Source organism: Epinephelus fuscoguttatus, linkage group LG7, assembly GCF_011397635.1.
Source record: "Epinephelus fuscoguttatus linkage group LG7, E.fuscoguttatus.final_Chr_v1".
NCBI lineage: Eukaryota > Metazoa > Chordata > Actinopteri > Perciformes > Serranidae > Epinephelus > Epinephelus fuscoguttatus.
In genome coordinates, this window is record NC_064758.1 from 12,733,177 (window position 1) to 12,754,639 (window position 21,463).

A 21,463-nucleotide genomic window follows, 5' to 3' on the forward strand; every position below is an offset into this window, starting at 1 on the left:
GAGTAACAGAGCTTTTAATGGACAGAGAATGAAGGCTTCAATAGTTCAGGCAACATCTGGCCCTGAAGGAAAAAGGTCTGCCGAATACAGAACACACAGGAAGTGAGCACTGTAATGCACTCGGCTACAGAGCTGTAATTTTACAGTCGAAGATATTCTGTTGTGTTTGCCAATAGCCAGTTGTTCAAAACGTTTAATCTGGGTCAGAATAATCCAGATTTGAGAATACTGTGTTTTGCTACCCAGGACAGCTAATCCAGTTTACTTTTGTGTCATTTTTAAAGCAGCATTGGACTGGATCACCCTGATCCATATACAAACTTTACCTTTACAAAAGTTTACCAAATTCAGATAATAAGTGCTCTAAATGGGACACAAGGTAAACTACTAGCTATGTATAGATCAAGAGATAGAACAGACAGCACATAGTCACTTTAGGTGTTTTTATTTGAGCAGACAGAAAACCACATGGGAGATGCATTTGTATCAATGTATTTGGGTTTTATTTTATGGGGATTTTTTTTTTTTTTTAACTTAAATGTACAGAAAGGCCTAATAGGTGGCCTAATTGCTACTTGATCTCCTTTATCACTGTAATGGTTAAATATAAAATGATAAATATAAATGAATGTATATATATTTGACCATTTTAAAAGTTTCTTGAATACACTTTTTTTTATCAAAGGTATCCCAGTCTACCTAAAAACAACACAAGCTGAAGGTTTGAACCAGATCAAAACCAAGACTGGATTATGTTATTTCGTCTGATTTCAGAACCCTTTCTTTGCTTTTGAACAACCCATTTTCAATATTTGACATGATCAGATAGCTGAAATCTGATAAGACTACTTCTGATCAACAGGGCTCAGAGGATGAACTATACTGACTTTGGTGATTCCTTGACTTTTCCTCTACCATCACAGGTCAGTTTTCATGTATTGTGTCTCACAGGTGGATTGGCAGCAAAATTTGATGTAGACATTCATGGTTCCCAGGGTCCAGTTGTAATCAGATCAGCAACCTAATGGCTTGCTCAAAAGAAAAACAGGATTCTAAAATCAGATTCGATTGCATGATACGGTTTTCGTCTGGATCAAACCTTCAGTATGTGTTGTTCAGAACTTTTTAATAGGATGTCCACATAAAATAATCCCCCAAATAGCTGTCAACATTAAACTAAAAATATTTGAAGTTACAGTCTCAACCATTACCATTTCATTCTCTTTGGGGACACCTATGGCAAGTGGTGGTAACTGCAATATGTTTGTTGGCAGACTTGAAACCACGCTGGTGAATTTATTTATGTCAGCTTGTTTTATGAGCTGGCAAGGTGAAAGGGTTACCACAGCATAAATGGTGTGTGTGTGTGTGTGTGTGTGTGTGTGTGTGTGTGTGTGTGTGTGTGTGTGTGTGTTCACCATGCTGTTTTCTGTCTCTTTGAATGAAAACGCTTTAAGTGACTGGATGCTGGATGTTATCCTATACACAGCTAGCAGTTTACACTGTGATATGTAGTCCCATTTAGAGCATTGGTTATCTGGATTTGGCAAACTTGAAAAGTTTGTATCTGGATTATTCTGATTCAGTCCAATGTTGCTCTGAAAAACTGCCACAAAAGATGGATTAGCTGATCCTGGAAAGCAAAACATGGGATATCCAAATCAGTACGAGTCTGATCCAGATTAATCTTTTGAACAAGTGGGCGGGCAGCATGACTTTCATCAACTTTAATCCCCTGCTTTTTCTTCTAGTGCCACCACAAAGTTAGTGTTTGTAGTTTTTATTGAAATGTCTCAATTACTATAGTATAGATTGCCAAGACATTTGGCTCTGACATATATGTACCAGAATGAATTTTAATAACATTGCCAAACTGTTACATTTTTCATCTAGTAAAAATCTGGACAGCTTTGGTTTATGACTAATCATCTGCAAATCTGATGACATTCCTATCAGCCTCAGCTTTAGTATTTGTTTATTGCTTATTAGCAAATGTTAGCATGCCAACAAGATTGTGAGATTGTGAACCTGGTAAACATTATAGCTGCTCAACATCAGCCTGTTAGCTTGTATCTTAGCATGCTGATGCTAGTATGTGTCCGGACTACTGGGGCCCTATCTTACACTGCACACAGCGCAGCACAAGTAGTATTGCTAGTTTTTGACCGACGCAGTTTCCCAGCCAGTGCCCATGAGTGTAAGTATGTCCCTGTGTCCATCCATGTCTGCATGGGCGTGTAGGTCTTAAAATGGGATGTGGTCAGTGGCATTGTTTGAGGCAGCAAAAAGCGATTGCGCTACTAACCAACAACAACCTGGTCTAAAGTCAGAATGGCACAGTATTTGCCTGCTATTTAAAGGGCACAATATTCAGATAATAAGATGCACCTACATGGGCATTTCTCAACACACGTACACTCTGCTTGTTACACACACAGGGATGCCAGGCTGCAGGTAGGTGAAATAATCTTACTATATAATGAATCCATGTGAAATTTGGCACAGTGGTAGAGGGTCATGGGAGGATGCGAATGAAGCAATATTACATCAATTGGCCAAAGGGGGGCCCATAACTTCCGGGTTATATAGATTTTCTGCCATTTTGAATGTTTTGAAAAACACTTCAAATTGATCTCTTCCTAGGAAGTTTGACCAATCTGCATGAAACTCGGTGAACATAATCTAGGGCCCAATATCTAAAGTTCCCTCTTGGCAAAAGTTGGAAAACTTACTCACAGTGAGCTTCTATAAGGCAATGAATATTGCGGAGGGCGTGGCTCATCACATAAAGGTGTATAACATCTCAAGGGTTTCACCGATCACCACGCAGCTTTGTAGGCATATGACCACACATAATCTGAGGGGACTCCTCCATTATTGACCCCATCAAACAAAATGGGGGCGCTAGAGAGCTAATGTCTTATCTAGGCCTAACCGCCATATCGATTTTTACTAAACTTGGTAGATATGTAGGACAGGACGCCTCAAGGTGACTGGAGAAATTTAACTCTAATTGGCAACTGGGTGGCGCTATAACAACAGAAAATGCTTAAAAATGGCTAAAATGCGACCGATCGCTGTGGCTCCCCCTGTGGCCCAATGTTTTTTTAATCACTTTAACTATCTGCCTTTCAACGTGCTACCTCAACTAGTAATGTACAGTTTTAGCCCACTAACTATCCCACTATTGGCAATGGTACTACTGTACTTCCAATAAAGCAATCCTCTGTCTGAATACATTGCTCTTCTTAATGGGTTCATTTGACTATTTAATCTACAGTTTCCTAAGACCTGTATCCCAAACACACACCATGTGAAACTGTACGTGGGCAACTGTGCATTCAATGGGTATGGACTAGTACATCATTGATAAGGAAAATATTAATTACATTCTCTAAAATGTGAACATAGCAGAGAGCAGAGATCTGACAGATCTGCTGTCCTCATGTTACACTCAAATTACACCTTCGATTAATGAAGGAACTTAATACAACCCCTTTGCTCCTTGCACCTTACTTTGTGAGTTGGATACACCCTTACTGCACCTGCGCATTCACTTTAGACCATAAGCCACAGATAATTTAATTTTCCTCAGTCTTAGCCTTACTTACAAATCTTTATCTTAAAACATTATGTAAATATATTGTTGTGGTTTCAACTTTTCAAACATTTTGCACTAGCAAAGATCCAAGTAGGACCAAAATGTCTTGAATAATTTTTTGTGTCATAGAGTAAGTGTGCAGGCGTTACTTCTCTCCTTTCTACTGCCAACCTAATGTCAGAATATATATCTTGGCAATGTATGTTTCTGCAAATCACATTACTTTTGTACATTATTATGTAGATACGTTGAAACCTAATGTTTCAACAGCACTGTAGTTAAGGTGTGGTTAGGATTAGGCACAATTAAAAACACTTGGTTGTGGTTAGAAAAAGAGCATGTTTTGGCTTAAAATACCCAGTTTTGGTGGCATAATCGTGTCAGGAAACACAGCGATATCTCTGTAGAGAACAACCACTTTTCTTGACACTATCCCCGGTGGAAACACGGTGACGGGCTGCTAAAAAACATTTGTGTTTGTTGGCTAAACAGCAGCTGAAAACACGGCAATTACACATTAAAAACAACTGGTTTGGCTGCTTGTTGGTCTTGAACAGTGGTTTGCAGCTTGGTAGGTGTCTTGCCTTGGTGACACTCCCTCCACTGACGAACCACAAAGTCAGTTCATATACCATGTCACTTTAGAAATGTTGATATGATATGTATGAAACATACAAATGTAATATATTTGTGGTTTGCAGAAACATAAAGGAAACAATGCAAACATTTTCTGACTGGGCTGGTACTGCATTACATTTATCTGACAGGTGTGGGTACTAGTTACTTTCCAGATTAGCTTTACATACAAACCATACAACCAGTTGTATTGTTGTGGATGAATCTACAACCAGTATATAAAGTATTAACTTCACCTCCAACAGGTATAAGCTAACGTGAAAATGCTACTTTAATATTAATACATCAATAATAATAATAATCCAATAATATTACTATATATTAATATGACACTGACAGTAGGGGTGGGAATCACCAGAGGCTCCACGATACGATATTATCACGATATTAAAGTCACGATACAATATTATTGTGATTTTAAACATGTTGTGATATGCTGAGTATTGTGATAAAATATATTGCGATATATTGCAATTATTACCTGTTTTGAGCTTGGTCTCACTCCAAAGTCATCACAATCTGGCACTTGGGCAGTGACTTGTGGCATCAGAAACCAACAAAAAAAGGCATCCTTAACGTCGTCATGATACGCAGCTGATAGCCATTGCAGTTTAACTGCGCCCAGCGGTGATAGGGGGAACGCAGTGGGACAAGGATGAAAACTCAGGTGGATGGGTGTCCCATAACGTCAACAACCAACACACCCAGGGTACCTCCGGCGTCATATGTGGACGTGGAAAAGTCCATGACCAAAACGTCAATATGTGACGAGGTTGGATTGAGAATGTGTTGTTTTTCAACTGTCAAACTTCTTGATGTGTTTATCTCACGTCAGTCATTTTTTTTTTTGCAGCAAAATGTATGTAGTGGACTGAAAAAGCAATTGATTACATTATTCAAGTAGGAAAACTAAAGTTTATGTTGTATTTATACTCTTAATCATCCATATAAAAAAAATATTGATAGTTGGCACTGGGAGGCGATAAGACATTTCCACACAAAAATATCGCGATTCTATGCTGCATTGACCCCCCCCTCCCCCACCCTCCCCTAACTGTCAGAGGTTATTCTTACCACAGCTTAGCATCTTTGCATTCACTAATTACAGTATAGCAGCCATGCAACAGGACTGGAGTATTTTGAGTTCAGGAAGGACTCCATCCACTCTCTCCATCTCACACAGTGACACACATCTTCCCACACTGAGCTCCCTGAGTCAAACAAGGGCGCATCATCTCGTGCCGTGTCTCTGTGAGAGGTCCTTCACATCCAAACGCTCATTGTTGATAAAAACGTGAGGGAATATTTGTTGGTCTAATTTCTAATTCAAGGTGAACACGAGCGGAGACGCGCTTTGATGCAAATTTCCCCCTGATGCTGCTGCTGCTGCTGCGCCCGCGCACGAGAGCGCGCCCCATCGCTGTCATCAGTACAACATCAGCATCTTCCGGGGGGCGCGCAGAGAAACGGGAGGAGGAGGACAGGGAGAGAGAGAGAGAGAGAGAGAGAGAGAGAGAGAGAGAGAGAGAGAGAGAGGAGACATACTGGATAAAGGCTACGACAAAAACCATGATGATAATGGAGTCGAGGCGGTGGAGGATGTCGGATTTACGAGAAAGGACTGTTGAAATTTGACAGAGGGCTCGTGTTGAAAACCCGTTCTCGGTTTATTTTTTTCTTTCATTCTGTTCGATTTCCACATGCTGCGTGGACACTGAAGGCGAGCAGAGGAAAGGGGAGCACCCCACGGATGCCTCGGAAGGTAAAAACGGGGTCCACCGCTGGCGCTTACAGGCAACAAGACGCATCTCATCTCACGGATGGTAATAAAGGACATCCTGAAGATAGCTCTGGACTGATGGATGAGGATGAAACACAGCTTTAACCCCCCCCTCCACCCGACCACTGTGAAATAAAGAAAATCCTGTTTTGATGGATTTTTTTAATCATTCATGGTGTAGCCCCAAGGAAACGAGCCTTAGACAGCAATGTTGAATCACTGGTCTTGGTAAATTATTCATTAGTGGTGTAGGTAGGCTATGATTTTGTATTGCTTTAATGTAGCATTTCCCCTCATTCACTTTTACAATGTTTAGTCTTGTGAAACCATACATATATTTGCAGGTTACATTTTTATCGTGTGGTTATGTAGGCCCATTTAACAGCCTTTAACAGCCACATAAGAAAGAGTCAAAGCAGGAGCGCAGGAAAGCTTTCATATCAAGGAAAAAATAAAAAATATCTGTGTAGTGAGGGGTTGTCGAGCTGTCTGGGCTTTTATAAAGATTTACATATTTTCTTGTAAGAGTCTAAAGAGGGGGAGGACGGGGGTGGAAAGAGAGATATAAGGAGAAAAAAAAACGACCAAACATGTTGCCTTCCCAAGAAGCCTCCAAGATCTACCATGACAATTATATGCGCAACTCCCGAGCCATCGGGGTGCTGTGGGCCATCTTCACCATCTGCTTCGCCATCGTCAACGTGGTGGTGTTCATCCAGCCCTACTGGATCGGCGACAGCGTCAACACGCCGCAGGCCGGCTACTTCGGCCTCTTCCACTACTGCGTGGGCAGCGGGCCGTCGCCCAGCCGGGAGCTCACCTGCGTGGGCAGCTTCTCCGACTTCAGCTCCATCCCGTCCGGAGCCTTCAAGGCGGCCTCGGTGTTCGTGCTGCTGTCCATGGTGCTGATCCTCAGCTGCATCGCCTGCATGGCGCTCTTCTTCTTCTGCAACACCTCCACCGTTTACAAGACCTGCGCCTGGATGCAGCTGCTGTGCGGTAAGCACTCTTTACATTACTACAGCAGGGACTGTGTTTTGTCTTTTCAGGCATGCAGATGCAGAAAGGCCCAGGCCAAACCCACCCAAAGCTCATCTGACCCGTCTGCTTTAATTGCACGATTAGCCAGCTTGCAGGTTGCAGGCAGGAGCGTTGGTGCTATATCACCAATGAGGCTACAGTATTTTATTTGATGGAGCCTTCTGATGGTCAGTCATGCAGTGTATCCATCTTTACACCCCCTGCTTTACCGCATATTGTTTCAGCCTTGGTCTCTAGAAGGTATAATGAATAAGATACATTTCAAAATCCTAAAAAATGCCACAGAAAAGTGCAAAACTGCACATTTCCACATGGAGGCTACTATAGTGACATCATCAAACATCATTACGGACACCTGAGGTCAGTATGCTGAGCACCACTGGCTCACGTTCTCATAGAAATACCACATCACGTGACTTCTGGGCTGTAGGAATAAGATGAAATGTGTTTATGAGGCCGTTTCACTGTCTATTACTTGGCTTAAATCAACACGCTGTAGTCTACAGGGCACAGGCCATGTTCTGTTACAGTTAATTAGGATGTTGTGCAGTCTCCAGTCCGGCAACAGCAGGACTGAGACAGCAGGAATACATTTAGCGATTATTCACGCACTAGAAGCAATAACAGGCCCCGGAGCTCCCCTGGCTGTTCTACCATTGATATTCCGAGGATACACCGCATCTCCAAAGACAGCAGCAAGCAGCTGGGTCATAGCTTTATGCTGATGAAATGCAAATGTCATTCATTCATCCATTTCAGATCATCGTATAGATACGCTGCGGTGTGATGTGGTGTGATGTGGTGTGATGTGATGTGGTGTGCGGGCTTACATCGGGCCGTACCGCTATTTTGAGAGATGATTCCAGGTCGATTGGATTACTGTTTTGTCTCCTGCTCTTGTGGGTAGATTACAGTGCTACCTTCACGGACAACGGAATAGCTTCAGTAATGGCGAAAGGAGGGTCTGCAACATTTACACACGGTCGCTTTGGTGGTTCACTTTCGGTTTGTGCAGGTGCCAGAGCCAAGACCGTTGTGGAGGTGGTGTTGTATTAGAAATATGAGATCTTGTGAGCACTTTAATGACACCAATCTGACAGTATAGGGAATGGCTTGTAACTTAAATGAAATATACTGTATGTCAAATATAGGTTTCATTTCATGTCCTGTAGAGTGAAACTAACATTTATTTCATTATCAGTTATTATACAAATAATATTTTTGAATAACCAATTGATCGTTTGGGACGTAGAGAATATCATCAAATAGCAAAATCACAAGTTTTGTGTCCAACATTGGAGAAAACCACCAAATATTGACATTTGAGGAGTTTTTATCAATTTTTTTTTTGGCCATTTTTGCTTGAAAAATCACTTAAGTGATCAATCACTCAATCAGTTTTATTTATAAAGCCCAATATCACAAATCACAAGTTGCCTCACAGGGCTTTACAGCATATAACATCCCTCTGTCCTTAGGACCCTCACAGCGGATAAGGAAAAACTCCCCAAGAAAAACCCTTTAACGCAGGGGGGAAAAAATGGTAGAAACCTCAGGAAGAGCAACTGAGGAGGGATCCCTCTGATGAATCAGTACTGAAAATAGTTGCAGATTGTTGACGCTCAACAAACTGATTAATCGACTAATTATTTCAGCTTCACATTCTCAACTTTTTTAACAGTTTAAAAATGATGCCTATATCGACCGATTATTCTGAATAGCTCACACAGGAACATTATGAATCTTGGTCTGATTTATTTCTACTGATCTTCAGTGCTGGAACTCATGTTTTTTGCAACAAAATATTGTAATTCGTTTGAGAAAAAAGGCTAAAATAACAGTTTAAGCAATGGTGATTAGATGTCACGAGGCCAAGTGAGTAAAAGGACCGTGTCAGCAGGACTTAACCTTTGAGTAGCGAGAGCAGCACCCATCTCTCAGAAGGTGCAAAAAAGAAAAAAACAATCATGATCTCTCTTATACGCACATTTCTAGTGAGCCTCCTGTGTATATCCGACTTCTTTATAAGCTGATCAATGTGATAAATAGGCCAGGCAGAATAGCGTGGGAGTCAGTTTTCTGTACAGAAACAGTCAGCACACTGAATGAGAGGAAGGGAGAAAGGAAGAGAGACAGAGGGAGAGAGAGAGAGAGAGAGAGAGAGATCAGCACTTTTTTCCTTCTGTATTGTTCTTTCCCTCATCCTCATCTGCCCACTCTGTCCTCTGTTCTGCCGAGTGTGTTGAAAGGGCTCGGTGCTCTACAATCAGCACGAATCAGACAGAATAGCAGAGGTACAGATTTTGCTCTCTTTATCTAAATCTTCATGACTTAACAGGAATTGAACCCAGGTCTCCTTCCACAAACCATTAATCAAGCAAGACACTGGTAAAAAAAAGAGGTGGAGGAATAATTCAGATCCGTTACTTAAAGGGACAGTTCACCCCGAATGAAAAATATATATTTCAGCTCTTATCTGTAGTGCTATTTATCAGCCTAGATTGTTTTGGTGTGAGTTGCAGAGTGTTGGAGATATCACCTGTAGAGATGTCTGCCTTCTCTCCAATATAATGGAACTAGATGGCACTCAGCTTGTGGTGCTCAAAGTGCCAAAAAATACATTTGAAAAACTCAACAGCAATGTCTCTTTCTAGAAATTATGACCTGGTTACTCAAGAAAATCCACAGACTTCGTTGTGGGTAGTTTCTTGTAGGAACTATTTTCTTCACTGAACTACACCTGTGAACTGTATCACTACACGGAAGGGCGTGTGCATCTGCTGCCAGCTCACCTAGCACCACTGAGCTGGCTAACGTTACAGCGGAAGAGGACGCCATTACTGTTTACATCTCATGCTCTCACAAGCACGAGCCTCTCATCCATGAGTAGATGCACGCTTCCTTCTGGGCAGTGATACGGTTGGCAGGTGTAGTTTGGTAGAAAGAAAATAGAAAACAGTTCCTACATGAAACTGCTCACAGCAACTCACGCCAAAACAATCTAGATTGACAAGTACTACAGTTAAGAGGAAAAATACGCCTTAGATATGGGGGTGAACTGTCCCTTTAAGTAAATGCCTCCCTGTTACAAATGAAAATCCCGAATTTCCTATCCTCCTTCAGTCAAAGTACAGAAGTATATCATCACAATGTGCTTAAAGTATCAAACGTAATGGCATTGTTGAATTGTAAATGCTGCTACATCAGTGTGTAAGCGGCATTTGACTATTGTAGGTGGTTGATTAGCTACTTTATATGCACATAGGTTGTTTACTCCAGTGATTCTCAAATCAGGGTCAGGCCCCCGGCATGGGGGAGTAAGGAGTAAGGAAAGCCCCCAACTAGAAGAAAAGGAATTTCTTTATTAATCCCTGAGGGGATATTCAAATTTTTTCACTCCATGTTAATCCACACACACACACACACACACAGGCCGGGAATACACACCCAGTAACCATAGACATGCAGTTTGCAGTTCACGGTGAGACACTTCCCTAGCAATTATGGGTTTGGTATCTTGCTCAAGGGCACCTCAGCAGTGTCCACCAGCCCATTCCACACTTTATACTTGGTCCATGCTGGACTTGAAGCGGTGACCCAACCATCCACATGGACCAAGCTACTGCCACCCACACACAAAAACAAAACAAACAAAAAAGAAAACAGTGAGTTGTATTTCATAACTTTATCATATCATTTTTATGTTCAAATGTATCGCTCTATAATTTGCCTACATTTATGTGCCAGCTAGTTACTTCTCAGATTCAAAAGCACAATGAAATGTAGAAGAGTGGAAGCATAAAGTAGAAGAAAGAAGTAGTAGTCGAGTAGTCTTGAACCTCACCACTGCAGCACTGCCTCTCCCACTGATGAATTGGAGGAAAAAAATAAACATGATGATGAAAATGAGGATGAAGCATATGTGATGAGGAATGTTGCATTGATCCATGAAATTACAGTGAATGTGACAACTTAATTGAATCATGTCAGCTCCTTTCAGTTATCAATACTCTTTCATCCCCATCACCCCACTCATCATCTGGCTATAAAGGTTGGAGGTCCATCTCCGCACGACAGTTTATCTATGGTTCACATATAGATATAGATATAGATCATTTAAAATCACAGAAAGTCACATTTGGATTCCAGATTGTCAAGGTGTTCAACAAAATCTCTGTAAGCAAAGAAAAAAAACATCTAGCATGGGAAACATCTAGCAACTATATAACTTAATCTCATTCTCAGTCTTCTTTTCTTCAAAAGTAACACTGCAGAAAAATAACAGCATGTCTTTTTAATTTGGATATTTTGGCACCCCACATAGCTCAGTCCTGAGTCTAATAAGATACACCACTTTAATTTACCAATTTACATCCACATTTCCTCTGATTTGCGAGTGCATGTCAGAGTTTGTGAGACTTCACAAGGTTTTGCTGTCCTTCCAGTGGATGCGTACGATGCGTGGCGGAGGTAAGTTGTCTAATGGGCTTGGTTGGCAGACAGCCTGATGCTGCTCACCACCTTGGAGATGATCATTTAATCATCCACTCTGCCCTGCTGGGTGTAGCAGCAGGTCTCCTGGCACTGCATAGTAACACATACCGAAGCAGATACAGTAAGGGCCAATTTGAACCGATGGCGACCTAGATTTGGCTAAATGGACCAAAAGTGTCAATTAGGGAGCAGTTTGCATCCTGATCATGATGGTCTGCTTGCATGCTACTGCAACAAGAAGGTGATGTCTGAACATCCACATAGGACGAGGATCTTACTGTCGGAGCTACGTGCTAGAGTTCAACCCAATCGCGGGAAAATTATGGCATTGTATGTTTCTGCAAACCATGGATGCATTACATGTGATATTGTTATGCGGTGGATGCACTGAAACTTTACATTTCAACAACCCTTTGGTTAGGTTTAAGCACAAACAACACTTGGTTATGGTGAGAAAAACTTCATGTTATGGCTTAAAATCTCTCTTGGTAAAGAAAAACTGCATGGAAACACAACAGTAACTCACTAAAACACAACCAGTTTTGTTGTCTGATGGTCTGAAACAGTGGTCTGCAGCTTGGCAGGCGTCTGCCCTAGGTGTCACGCCATCCACCATCCCCTTCACCGCTAGATGACAGTTCATACACTATATCACTTTGGAAACATTGATTTGATATGCATGGAACATGCAGTGCTTTGCAGAAATGTACAATGCCAACATTTTCTTTAGGAGACCGGGCCACAGAATTCTCAGTGAGTGGTTTCTCCAGTTGGAGAGACGCTGCAACAATCACGCCAAAAAATCATTTCTGTGGTGAACTAATGGGACTTATTGGTTTAGTAAAGGTCAAATAAAAGATGAGAAGAAAAAAATGGAACCAATGCCAAAACACAGGGATGCCGACCTCTTGGCAGAGCAGAGTGACACAGTGTGTCTTGGCTTGTACACACTGAAAATGGGCCAAAGTTGGCCAATAAGGTTAATGCACTTGAAAAAGGACTTTAAGATGCCAGTCATAACTCCTGGCGGTAAATACTGACTGTATTTACCAAAAGGCCTAAAAGCCACAATACTGACCGACCTGGGTAGCTGTGGGACACCAGCGAAGCAAACCCAAGCCAAGGTAGAGTCTGCAAAAGAAAACTAAAGCACCAGCAGAAATGCATACACGCATGCTGCACTGCTCCTGCATTGCTGTTAGAAATTCAAGGGGAATTGATTGCGAAACCCTGCAGCAGGGGCCTGTATCACGAGGCAAGATTTGTGGGTTATCCCCTTATGGTCTTAACTCAGGTTTTCTGGTGTCACAAAGCTGGCTCACTAACTGAGGAGGGTTTGAACTTCTGTCTCATGGTGTCCTTTATCATTTTTTTGATTTCTGTCTTTTGTGTGTGTGTGTGTGTGTGTGTGTGTGTGTGTGTGTGTGTGTGTATAAATGAAAGCAACACTATGGATGCCTTCCAGGAGAGAGTCTGGAGAATGGTCCTTGTAATAATTTGTATATTTTCTGACCCAGATGATAAACAGCTTGATGACACTAGCTAGCCAGGATCACCGATGTTAGGCTCAGCGAAGCCAGGTAGCTCAAAGAGTGACAGACAAAGTTAAACTTGGTTTCTGATGCAGGCCCCAGGACAACAGGGACAAAGCAGCAACCATAGCTACCAATGAAATGATGAACAGTTTAAATAAGTAGGTTAAAAAGTGGACAAACAAATGTTAAATGTACATTTGGTAGTTGACAGTAATGGGGCCAGTGGGCTAAGGGACAAATCAAATGTGGCTAAAAGTGGCAGCCTGCTAACAGGTGACCCTCCTATTGTCCCCAAGTTATGTCACACCTCGATGGGAAAGAGACTAATGGGCTCATTTTACACTCAGAATCTAGACTAAGCAGCAGTTTTTCCACACATGAAAAGAACAAGAGGAGGGCTAGATTTCCCAAAAGCACCCGAGGTCTGCGAGGAGCTTCGCTGCTCGCACCTTTGCTTGGATTTAGATTAATTCAGTGGAAAAGGCTCCTGGGAAAACTGCTAGAGCTTTAGTTTTAATTCACCTTTTCTGAACAAAGATGAATTTAGTGCGAGAAAATGAATTTCTACCTTCCCACATAGAAGTCTGTCTTGTTTCTTTATGTTCTCCTCTGCCCTCTTATTCTCCTATCTATCCTGTCTTCACTTTGTATCATTTTCTTCCATCCCTCCAGCAGAGACAAATGAGGTACCAAAGGAAAGCTCAGTAGCCCATAGGCCAGCTTGATGACTCTCTTTGTCCTCCATTAGCTCATGCCTCCATCTCTCCTCCACGTCTTTCCCTGTCTGTTGCAATATTAAACAGAACTAAGCAGGACATGGGCCGTGGCACAGGGGAGGAGCTGTCCTGGGAGAAACGACCTGTCAGTGACTGTTCGGTCTCAGTGTGTGTGTGTGTGTGTGTGTGTGTGTGTGTGTGTGAGAGCAAGATAGAAAAAAGATGGAGATAGTGTTGCAGGAATAGAAAGCATGAATGAAAAACCATCTACTGCTAAAAGGATGTGATAGTATGTTTTACATCATATTATAAAAATGTTCTGTAATTTATTTTTGGGCCACTAAGTGGTTGCAGAACAAGCTGAGGACACATCACCTTATAAAGTTGGTGCAGTTAACATGTAAGCAAACATACAACATACACAAAGCAAAATTAGCGTTTACTGGTAATCATGTTTTTGGCCACCTGACAAATGTATGTCTAATATTCACCCTCTTTTAGCTCTGTTTTTGGTCTCTACCAATCTCTGAGGAGAATATCTGGCTCTTTTCTGATAAATGTTCTGTTATGTTAAGCAACTGGTTGTTTAATTTGTCTGTTGTTTGGTGCAGGGCAGGTTGTTACTATAGGTTCATTAGAGTTTTTACAGCAAACAGGCTTGATAAGAGCAGAGTTGTGGGTCACAAGACCAGTTAAAAAGCTAAAAGAGGCATCAAGGTTCTGTAGCACTTATAGATGTACTTAGGTGTACTGCAGGCAAAATATTCGTGTTTTGAGCGACACTTTTCATATTATAGCCAACATAGTAATTTAATCATTAGCCAATATAAAAATATTGATTAGTGCAACCTCTAGGGCTGAGAAATGAAGCCAACACAGAAGCACCAAAAACTGCAGTTCTTTGAACGGCCACTTGAGGCTGGTTCCAGAAGCCAGAAGTCTGTCCACATAGACCCCTATTTTGAAACACCCAATATTACAGCCTAGTGCAAAAAACAATTTTGTTCTCTGTAGCCAATTTCAACATTCATGACAACTGTTCAAGGCTTTAATTTTCACCTCTTCACATTTTATTAGGGCTTAAAGTTACGCATATTTAAGGGCGGGTTGCTTTGAGTGACATGCTCTCTGCCCATAGTGTCCTCGGCTTCTGATTTAGATCTACCGCTCACTCCACCACAGCTTCAACCTTTCTTTCAAAAATTGTCACTTCTGGTTCCAAAGACCAACATGGCAATGGCCGAAATGCCAAAACCAAGGCTTCAAAAACAGGAGTCCACAAACCAAACGGTAACATCATGGAAGTTATGTTATTTTTATAGTTATTGACGACACAGTGGAGCAGTGGTTAGCACTGTCGCCTCACAGCAAGAGGGTCCCTGGTTCAAACCCAGGGTGGGGGGAGCTCTTCTGTGTGGAGTTTGCATGTTCTCCCCGTGTCAGCGTCGGTTTTCTCCAGGTACTCCAGCTTCCTCCCACAGTCCAAAGACATGCAGGTTAATTGGTGACTCTAAATTGCTCATAGGTGTGAATGTGAGTGTGAATGGTTGTTTGTCTCTATGTGTCAGCCCTGTGATGGTCTGGTGACCTGTCCAGGGTGTACCCTGCCTCTCACCCAATGTCAGCTGGGATAGGCTCCAGCCCCCCGCGACCCTCAAGAGGATAAGCTGTTACGGAAAATGAATTAATGAATGAATTAATGTTATTGCCCTGTGGCAAATAGCCTGTTATGCAGTTTGATTAGCTGTTACCAAGCTACACTACTTTCCTTTTTTCCCATAGATTTTATTTATCTTTTTGACAAATTTTATGATTGTATTCTGAAAGCATAAACTATATATTTTTTAAAAAACAAATCATGCAATGGGCTATGCACCCATCTACTCTGGTGGCATTGTGATGTTCCTACATTGCTGTCTGTCTGGTATCCCAAGAAAGGCCCCCTGACCTTCATTTTGCCATCCTAGGTGGATTTGGTAATTCAGAAAAAAAAAAATCAGGCATCGAAGCTTTAAGACCGCCAAGCTTTTTGCATGTCGTGTGTTCTTCAAAGTCATTGGCAGGTTTGTAAGTATGTAACATCTACAACTGGACATGAAGCTGTAGTATTTTGTTGTTTGAGGTAACTGAACAATTTAGCATCTTGAAGTTGAACCAGGGGTCACTGAGACACTGTGTGTGTGTGTGTGTGTGTGTGTGTGTGTGTGTGTGTGTGTGTGTGTGTGTGTGTGTGTGTGTGTGTTTCAGTGTTTGAAACTAGTTTAGTGTGGTGGATATTTGGTTGCAAACTGCTCTGTAAATCTTAGAGCAGGGGATAAACTGATTCCTAATTGCTGACAGTGAGGATAGTAGTTTTTGTTGTTAGTTTTACAGAGTAAAATCTTGTCTAAACTGTTACGCGCACACTCCTTGACACTGTAGGGATATTGACGTTGTTGCCGTTTGGCAGATTATTGTGTGGATTATTGCTTTGCATGGCCTCTCTTCTTGGTCCTAAGCTTTTAGTAAAGGCCAGTGACATGGGGCAGGGTGTGGTAATCCTGACATGGGTGTTTTAATAAATATTCTGCCTTCTCTGTTCATATGTGGCTGCTGCAGACTACAGACAAATCGTTTCCCTGTTATCTGAGACTGGACAGGACGCACGGATTTTCGTCCCTATATTTATTATATTTATATGATAGAAAATATCAGAAATTCCCTCCTACACGTTATTATTTGACATGATACATTAAAGATAATGTTGTATGCCATGAGGTGTCAATCCAGCACAGCAAACTATAAGAACCATGGCTAAAAGCTATCGGTGCTAACTCCAAAAGCAGTGCTAAACAAAGGCAACAGTGCTGACAAAGCTAACAGTGTTAACCAGGGGGAACCAGAGTATGGGTGCTACGCTTCCGCGACAATCACCCAATATGAGTGGTAATGTATGAGCACAGTGCAGAGCAGCGGCGATGAGCTAGCCAGTGGGATACACACATGCACTAATGTGCATGTGTGGCCAGACCAGCTTACCACAACAAACCACACAGAAGCTCGTATTAAAACACACGTAGAGGTAGCATGACTTCATGCTCTGCTCAGGAAACCATTACTCCACTATATTTTACATAGCAAACAGTGGTTTGCTGCGCTATTAATGCTATTACTGTCACATACGGAACCTTTAGGAACCGATTCCTAGTTAGTAAGCGGCAACATATCTGTGAATCAGCAGCATAGTAACACTTTGCTTAATGTCTGTGATTAACTCTGAATCACCTGTTAAATAACACTTAATATAACTAATCATGCCTTATAGTGCTCTTATTATTACCTATTACTATATTTCTGTTGCATCAAGTGACATAAGATTATTTTCGTGCTGAGCTGTTACTAGGAATGCATCATGAATTCATGATTATTGATAACTATTTTGTGTCGCCTTAAGTAGATGATCATTCCTCATCTGGGAATCCACACTTTGTTCATGACTGACACAAGCCAGAGAGAAGAGCAAAACTCTAGTGGAAAAAATGTAAACTTATCATATTCAGAGCACATTTACATTAACATTCACATCCATACGCCACATTGCTAGATACTATATAGGCTTGATGCCCCCAGAGCAGCTCTGTCTCCAAGAAATGCCAAACTAAAAATCAGCTGACACTTAGCTGCACCCTCTCCTCTTCTTGAGGAGTGAAACTTACTGTACATGCTTACGGTTTGCATTGTGAGAGGGTCGTAGATGCAGGTACTCTTGAGGTGCTTATTTCACTGACATCATGTTCTTGTGATTTCATGTGACAAATAAATTGATTGATTGATTGACTGATTGATTGATTGGTGTGCACACCAACATGCCATTTTGACTTAGTATTCTGACTAAGTATAGCAGCAGGAAGATTCTGCAAAACCCAAATTATGCCTTTTTTGCCAACATTTTGAAAACTCTCACTGCCTACTGTGTCTGCAGATATAGACCATCTCTCTGTTGCTAGGAAATGACATTGTTGTTCCACTTGAACTTCCAGTCCAGCTGCTACTGCACAAAGACAGCACAGGAAATGTTGAACTTTAGTCCTCTTGAGCTGCAATAGCCTACACACTTTAGGAAATTGGAAAATTAGTTTCAGGACCCTGCTGCTCAATAGAAAGTTGTTCTCTTCAACATGGCCGGTACAAACTTGATGACAAAAATAAAAGTCTACTGCTTCCCGAAAGAAACAAACCAGTGCAAAGTGTGGATTGCAGCGGTTAAAACAAAGAAGTGGACACCATCAGAAAACCCTGATGTCTCTAGCACTCATTACATTTCCTGTAAGTAAGCTGGTTCAAGCTAATGATCGTTCCCCAACATCAGTGGTTTATTCAAGCCTTCAGTTGAGCAGTTGTGCTTGTGTGTGCTGTGTGTCTGTCTGGTCATTTTTATTTTCCAAAAAAGTGCGACATGTATTAGTAATGAAAAGAGTGTTATAGACCCTGCAGTTTCCCAGCGGTGTCCATTCCTTTCACTTATTAACTGCTGTTAGTTTCTTTAGGGAAATGGTAGACTTTTATTTCTGACATCAAGTTTGTACCTTGTCGAAGCGAACAACCTACCAGCAAGTCGTTAAAACTGACTTTGCCATTTCCCACAGTCTGTATGTCAGCTCAGGAGGACTGAAGCTCAGCATCTCTTATGCCGTTTATGCAGTAGTGACTGGACCAGAAGTCATAGTAGAACAATGTTGTTGTTTGCTAGGGAACCAAACGACACCTTGAAATGATCTTCAGATATATGGTTAAGGTGGTTGAGGTCCAGGAAAAATCATTATTAATTCATCAATCATTACATTAATTGTAGGTCTGTCACAGGATGCAAACTCCAGTGTCCTCCAGTCACACGCCTATCCATGTCCCTGACCTTCACACCCTTACCTTCCACCTCACTACATAGAGACCCAGACACACCAAACCAACATCAAAGAACTACTGGTGACTGTTGGGTCACCTAAACACCTACAAAGACTACAGCCAACAGCCAGCTAGGACGGACGTTCTGCACCTGCGTTAGAGGGAATAACCCTCCATAACAGCAGGTGGCGGCAGTCTGTATCTATCATTCAAAAAGGGAAAGTCAGAAGACCAGCAGGACAGATTGAAGATGCTAGTTAGCCAGTTATCTCATGAACAACACAGCACAATGTTGAAAGACCTAAGGATATTTACCCAGCGCTACTGAACAATAACACAAACAATTACAAACAGCTTCTCTTCCCGTGCACTGAGCTTAACTACCAATCAGAGGGATATCTTTCATCAACAGGCTCCACAGCTGATTTAACATGCTGAACTGGCCAAATAGCCACCACTAAGAGCTAACTATTGCCAATGTGTCTGACACTCCACAAAGACTTGGGCAACAGACCCTCACCAGCGACATTGACAATATTGGTTTCCTTGTCTCTTTTTGTAGTTGTGTTTTGCAGGTGCTAAATAGTCATTAGCTGTATGAGATACGCCTGGGCCTGGTATGCTCTGCTCTACAAATACCTCCAACATGTTGTAGTTTGTTTCTATCTAGGCACAAAGACACATTTGCTTCGTCTCTCTTGTGTTTGGTTACCCACATTCACTGCCACACCATACATGCTCTACATTACCATTGGACTGATTTCTACACGTTGGCTTATGTTCTTTGTAAATAAATTACTTCTTGTAGCAGCCAGCTTGTGTTGTCTCCCTGCTTTGTCACAGCCTTTGAGTTGGGTTGTGATACAGAGCACACTACTTCCTGCATGGGCACAGAATGTTGGCACTGGATAAAAATGCTGAAGTGTGAAATGGTCCAATATGAACTGGATTCCAATGCATGCTGGGCAGGTGTATTATTCCATTCATAAATATTCCAAAACTTCATGGCCAGCTAATTGCCTAGAGCTCTGTTGTTTAGTTTGCAGACCAAACAACAAAATAGGACATCACAGTAACACTTTAATATAACTATCATTGAGAAATGGTAAATAGATAGTAAATTAAACTTTAACTAATGTTAGGGCTTTTTTAAGAAAAAAAAAAAGTGATGTGAAATACAAGAGGCCTTTCCTTTCAGTCTGGCGCCCCATTGACTCAGCAAGATTTAGCACCACATTTTGAAGCAATATACATTTAGAGGTGGTGAAATTTTTGTTTTGTTTGTTTTTTGTTTTTGCCTTTGTTGACAAACAGCTGTCTAGCCACGTCAACATATGGAAACATAATGTTCACTGCCCACCTTTGGTCTACACTGGTTACCGAATGTTTGCCTCAGCCGGTCTGCATTGTGCACCACTCGGGTTGGGTGGGAGCCAGCTAGCTGTGCTGCTCATTCTGCGATTATTGCTGGTAGCATCATCCCAGTGCTAGGAAGGCATTGCTCCAGAGACAAAACCCCTTTAGCATTTGTAACTATTTTAGCACCATTAGCCTTGTTGACACTGCCAACTGTGCAAACAGTGCTCACAGTGATAACACAGTTAACAATGCTAAAGGGGGTTTGCAGCTCAAAATTAAGCTCTGTACTCACTAGGGTGACATGGGGGAAACTGGAGGGTGGGCACAATGTTTCTGGAGCAACGCTGTTGGTACCGGACAGCGTTACTGGCAACACATTCTGGCTGCCTGGGTGTGTCTGGTGTTGACATTCTGAGACACTGTGTCAACTTCTGCCTGTTACATGCATTGTGTCTTTTCAAAATACACTTCCATTTTGTTACAGGAAATGTAGTTAGCAGACAGGCTCTTTCAAAATAAATGCACAACATTGGTACAACACTGAGAATCAACTTTTTTTTTTCCTTCAACAACATTCGCACAGGGTCCATGTCATTGGTTCGACAGCCCATTGGTTCGACATCCCATTAGTCCGACTGTCCGCGATGCTGAACGGCTCGCGGCGGGCGTATGGTGCGCCGCGACCGGCTTGAGGCGGAGCAGGCTCACAGCTTATGTGTTTGTCACTTTCTTTTTCATTTTAACCCACACCATGATCTTTTCCTGACCCGAACCAAGTGGTTTTTCTGCCTAAACCTAACCAGACCTTAACCACAGGGCATCATGATGATTTCGGAACGGACTTCAGAACAATGGGTTTAATATGGTGGGAACAATGGGATGTTGGACCAATGGGCTGTCGAACTAATGGGCAGTTCCCATTCGCACATGGTTAAGTTCAGGCAACAAAAACAAATAGTTTGGTTTACAAACAAAAAAAATAGCAGGGTTTGGCTTTACTAACAGGGAAGTGAACACCGACCTGCAGGGCAAAAGTCTGTGATTGTTTTAATGATCCACCACCCCTCCCACCCTACTCAACCTTTTTGCCCCCTGAAGTTACGTTGTTGTCCAGCTGTTAAACACTGACGGTGCTCAGCTGCATATCATGCTGACATGAAAGGATGGCTTTTGTTGTAGGTGTCTGCCGTGGAAGTCACTGCCCAAGTGCCAGTATTTGACGACTTTGAAATGAGACCAGGTTCTTACCAGCAGGAATCCCCAAATCCCCAGCACTGACACATAGCCCCTACCAGAGATGGTTGGTGCACAGTGCAGCAAACTGAACAGTAGCAAAATTAACCAATAGACAGACATGTGTAACCAATCTAAAATATTCTCACTGCACTACACTGACATGCCAAGTTTATAGTTATTTTAC

At 41.9% G+C, this 21,463-nt stretch overlaps 1 protein-coding gene across 1 annotated transcript in view; it reads left to right on the top strand.

Annotated features, from left to right (window-relative positions):
* Positions 1-5,779: 5,779 nt before the first annotated feature.
* LOC125891461 (LHFPL tetraspan subfamily member 4 protein-like) overlaps positions 5,780-21,463 on the top strand; it is a 42,232-nt gene continuing 26,548 nt past the window's right edge. The window contains exon 1 of the mRNA XM_049580771.1: positions 5,780-7,016. Coding sequence (XP_049436728.1) covers positions 6,608-7,016 — 409 coding nt within the window. The 5' untranslated portion in view covers positions 5,780-6,607. The remainder of the gene's footprint in view (positions 7,017-21,463) is intronic.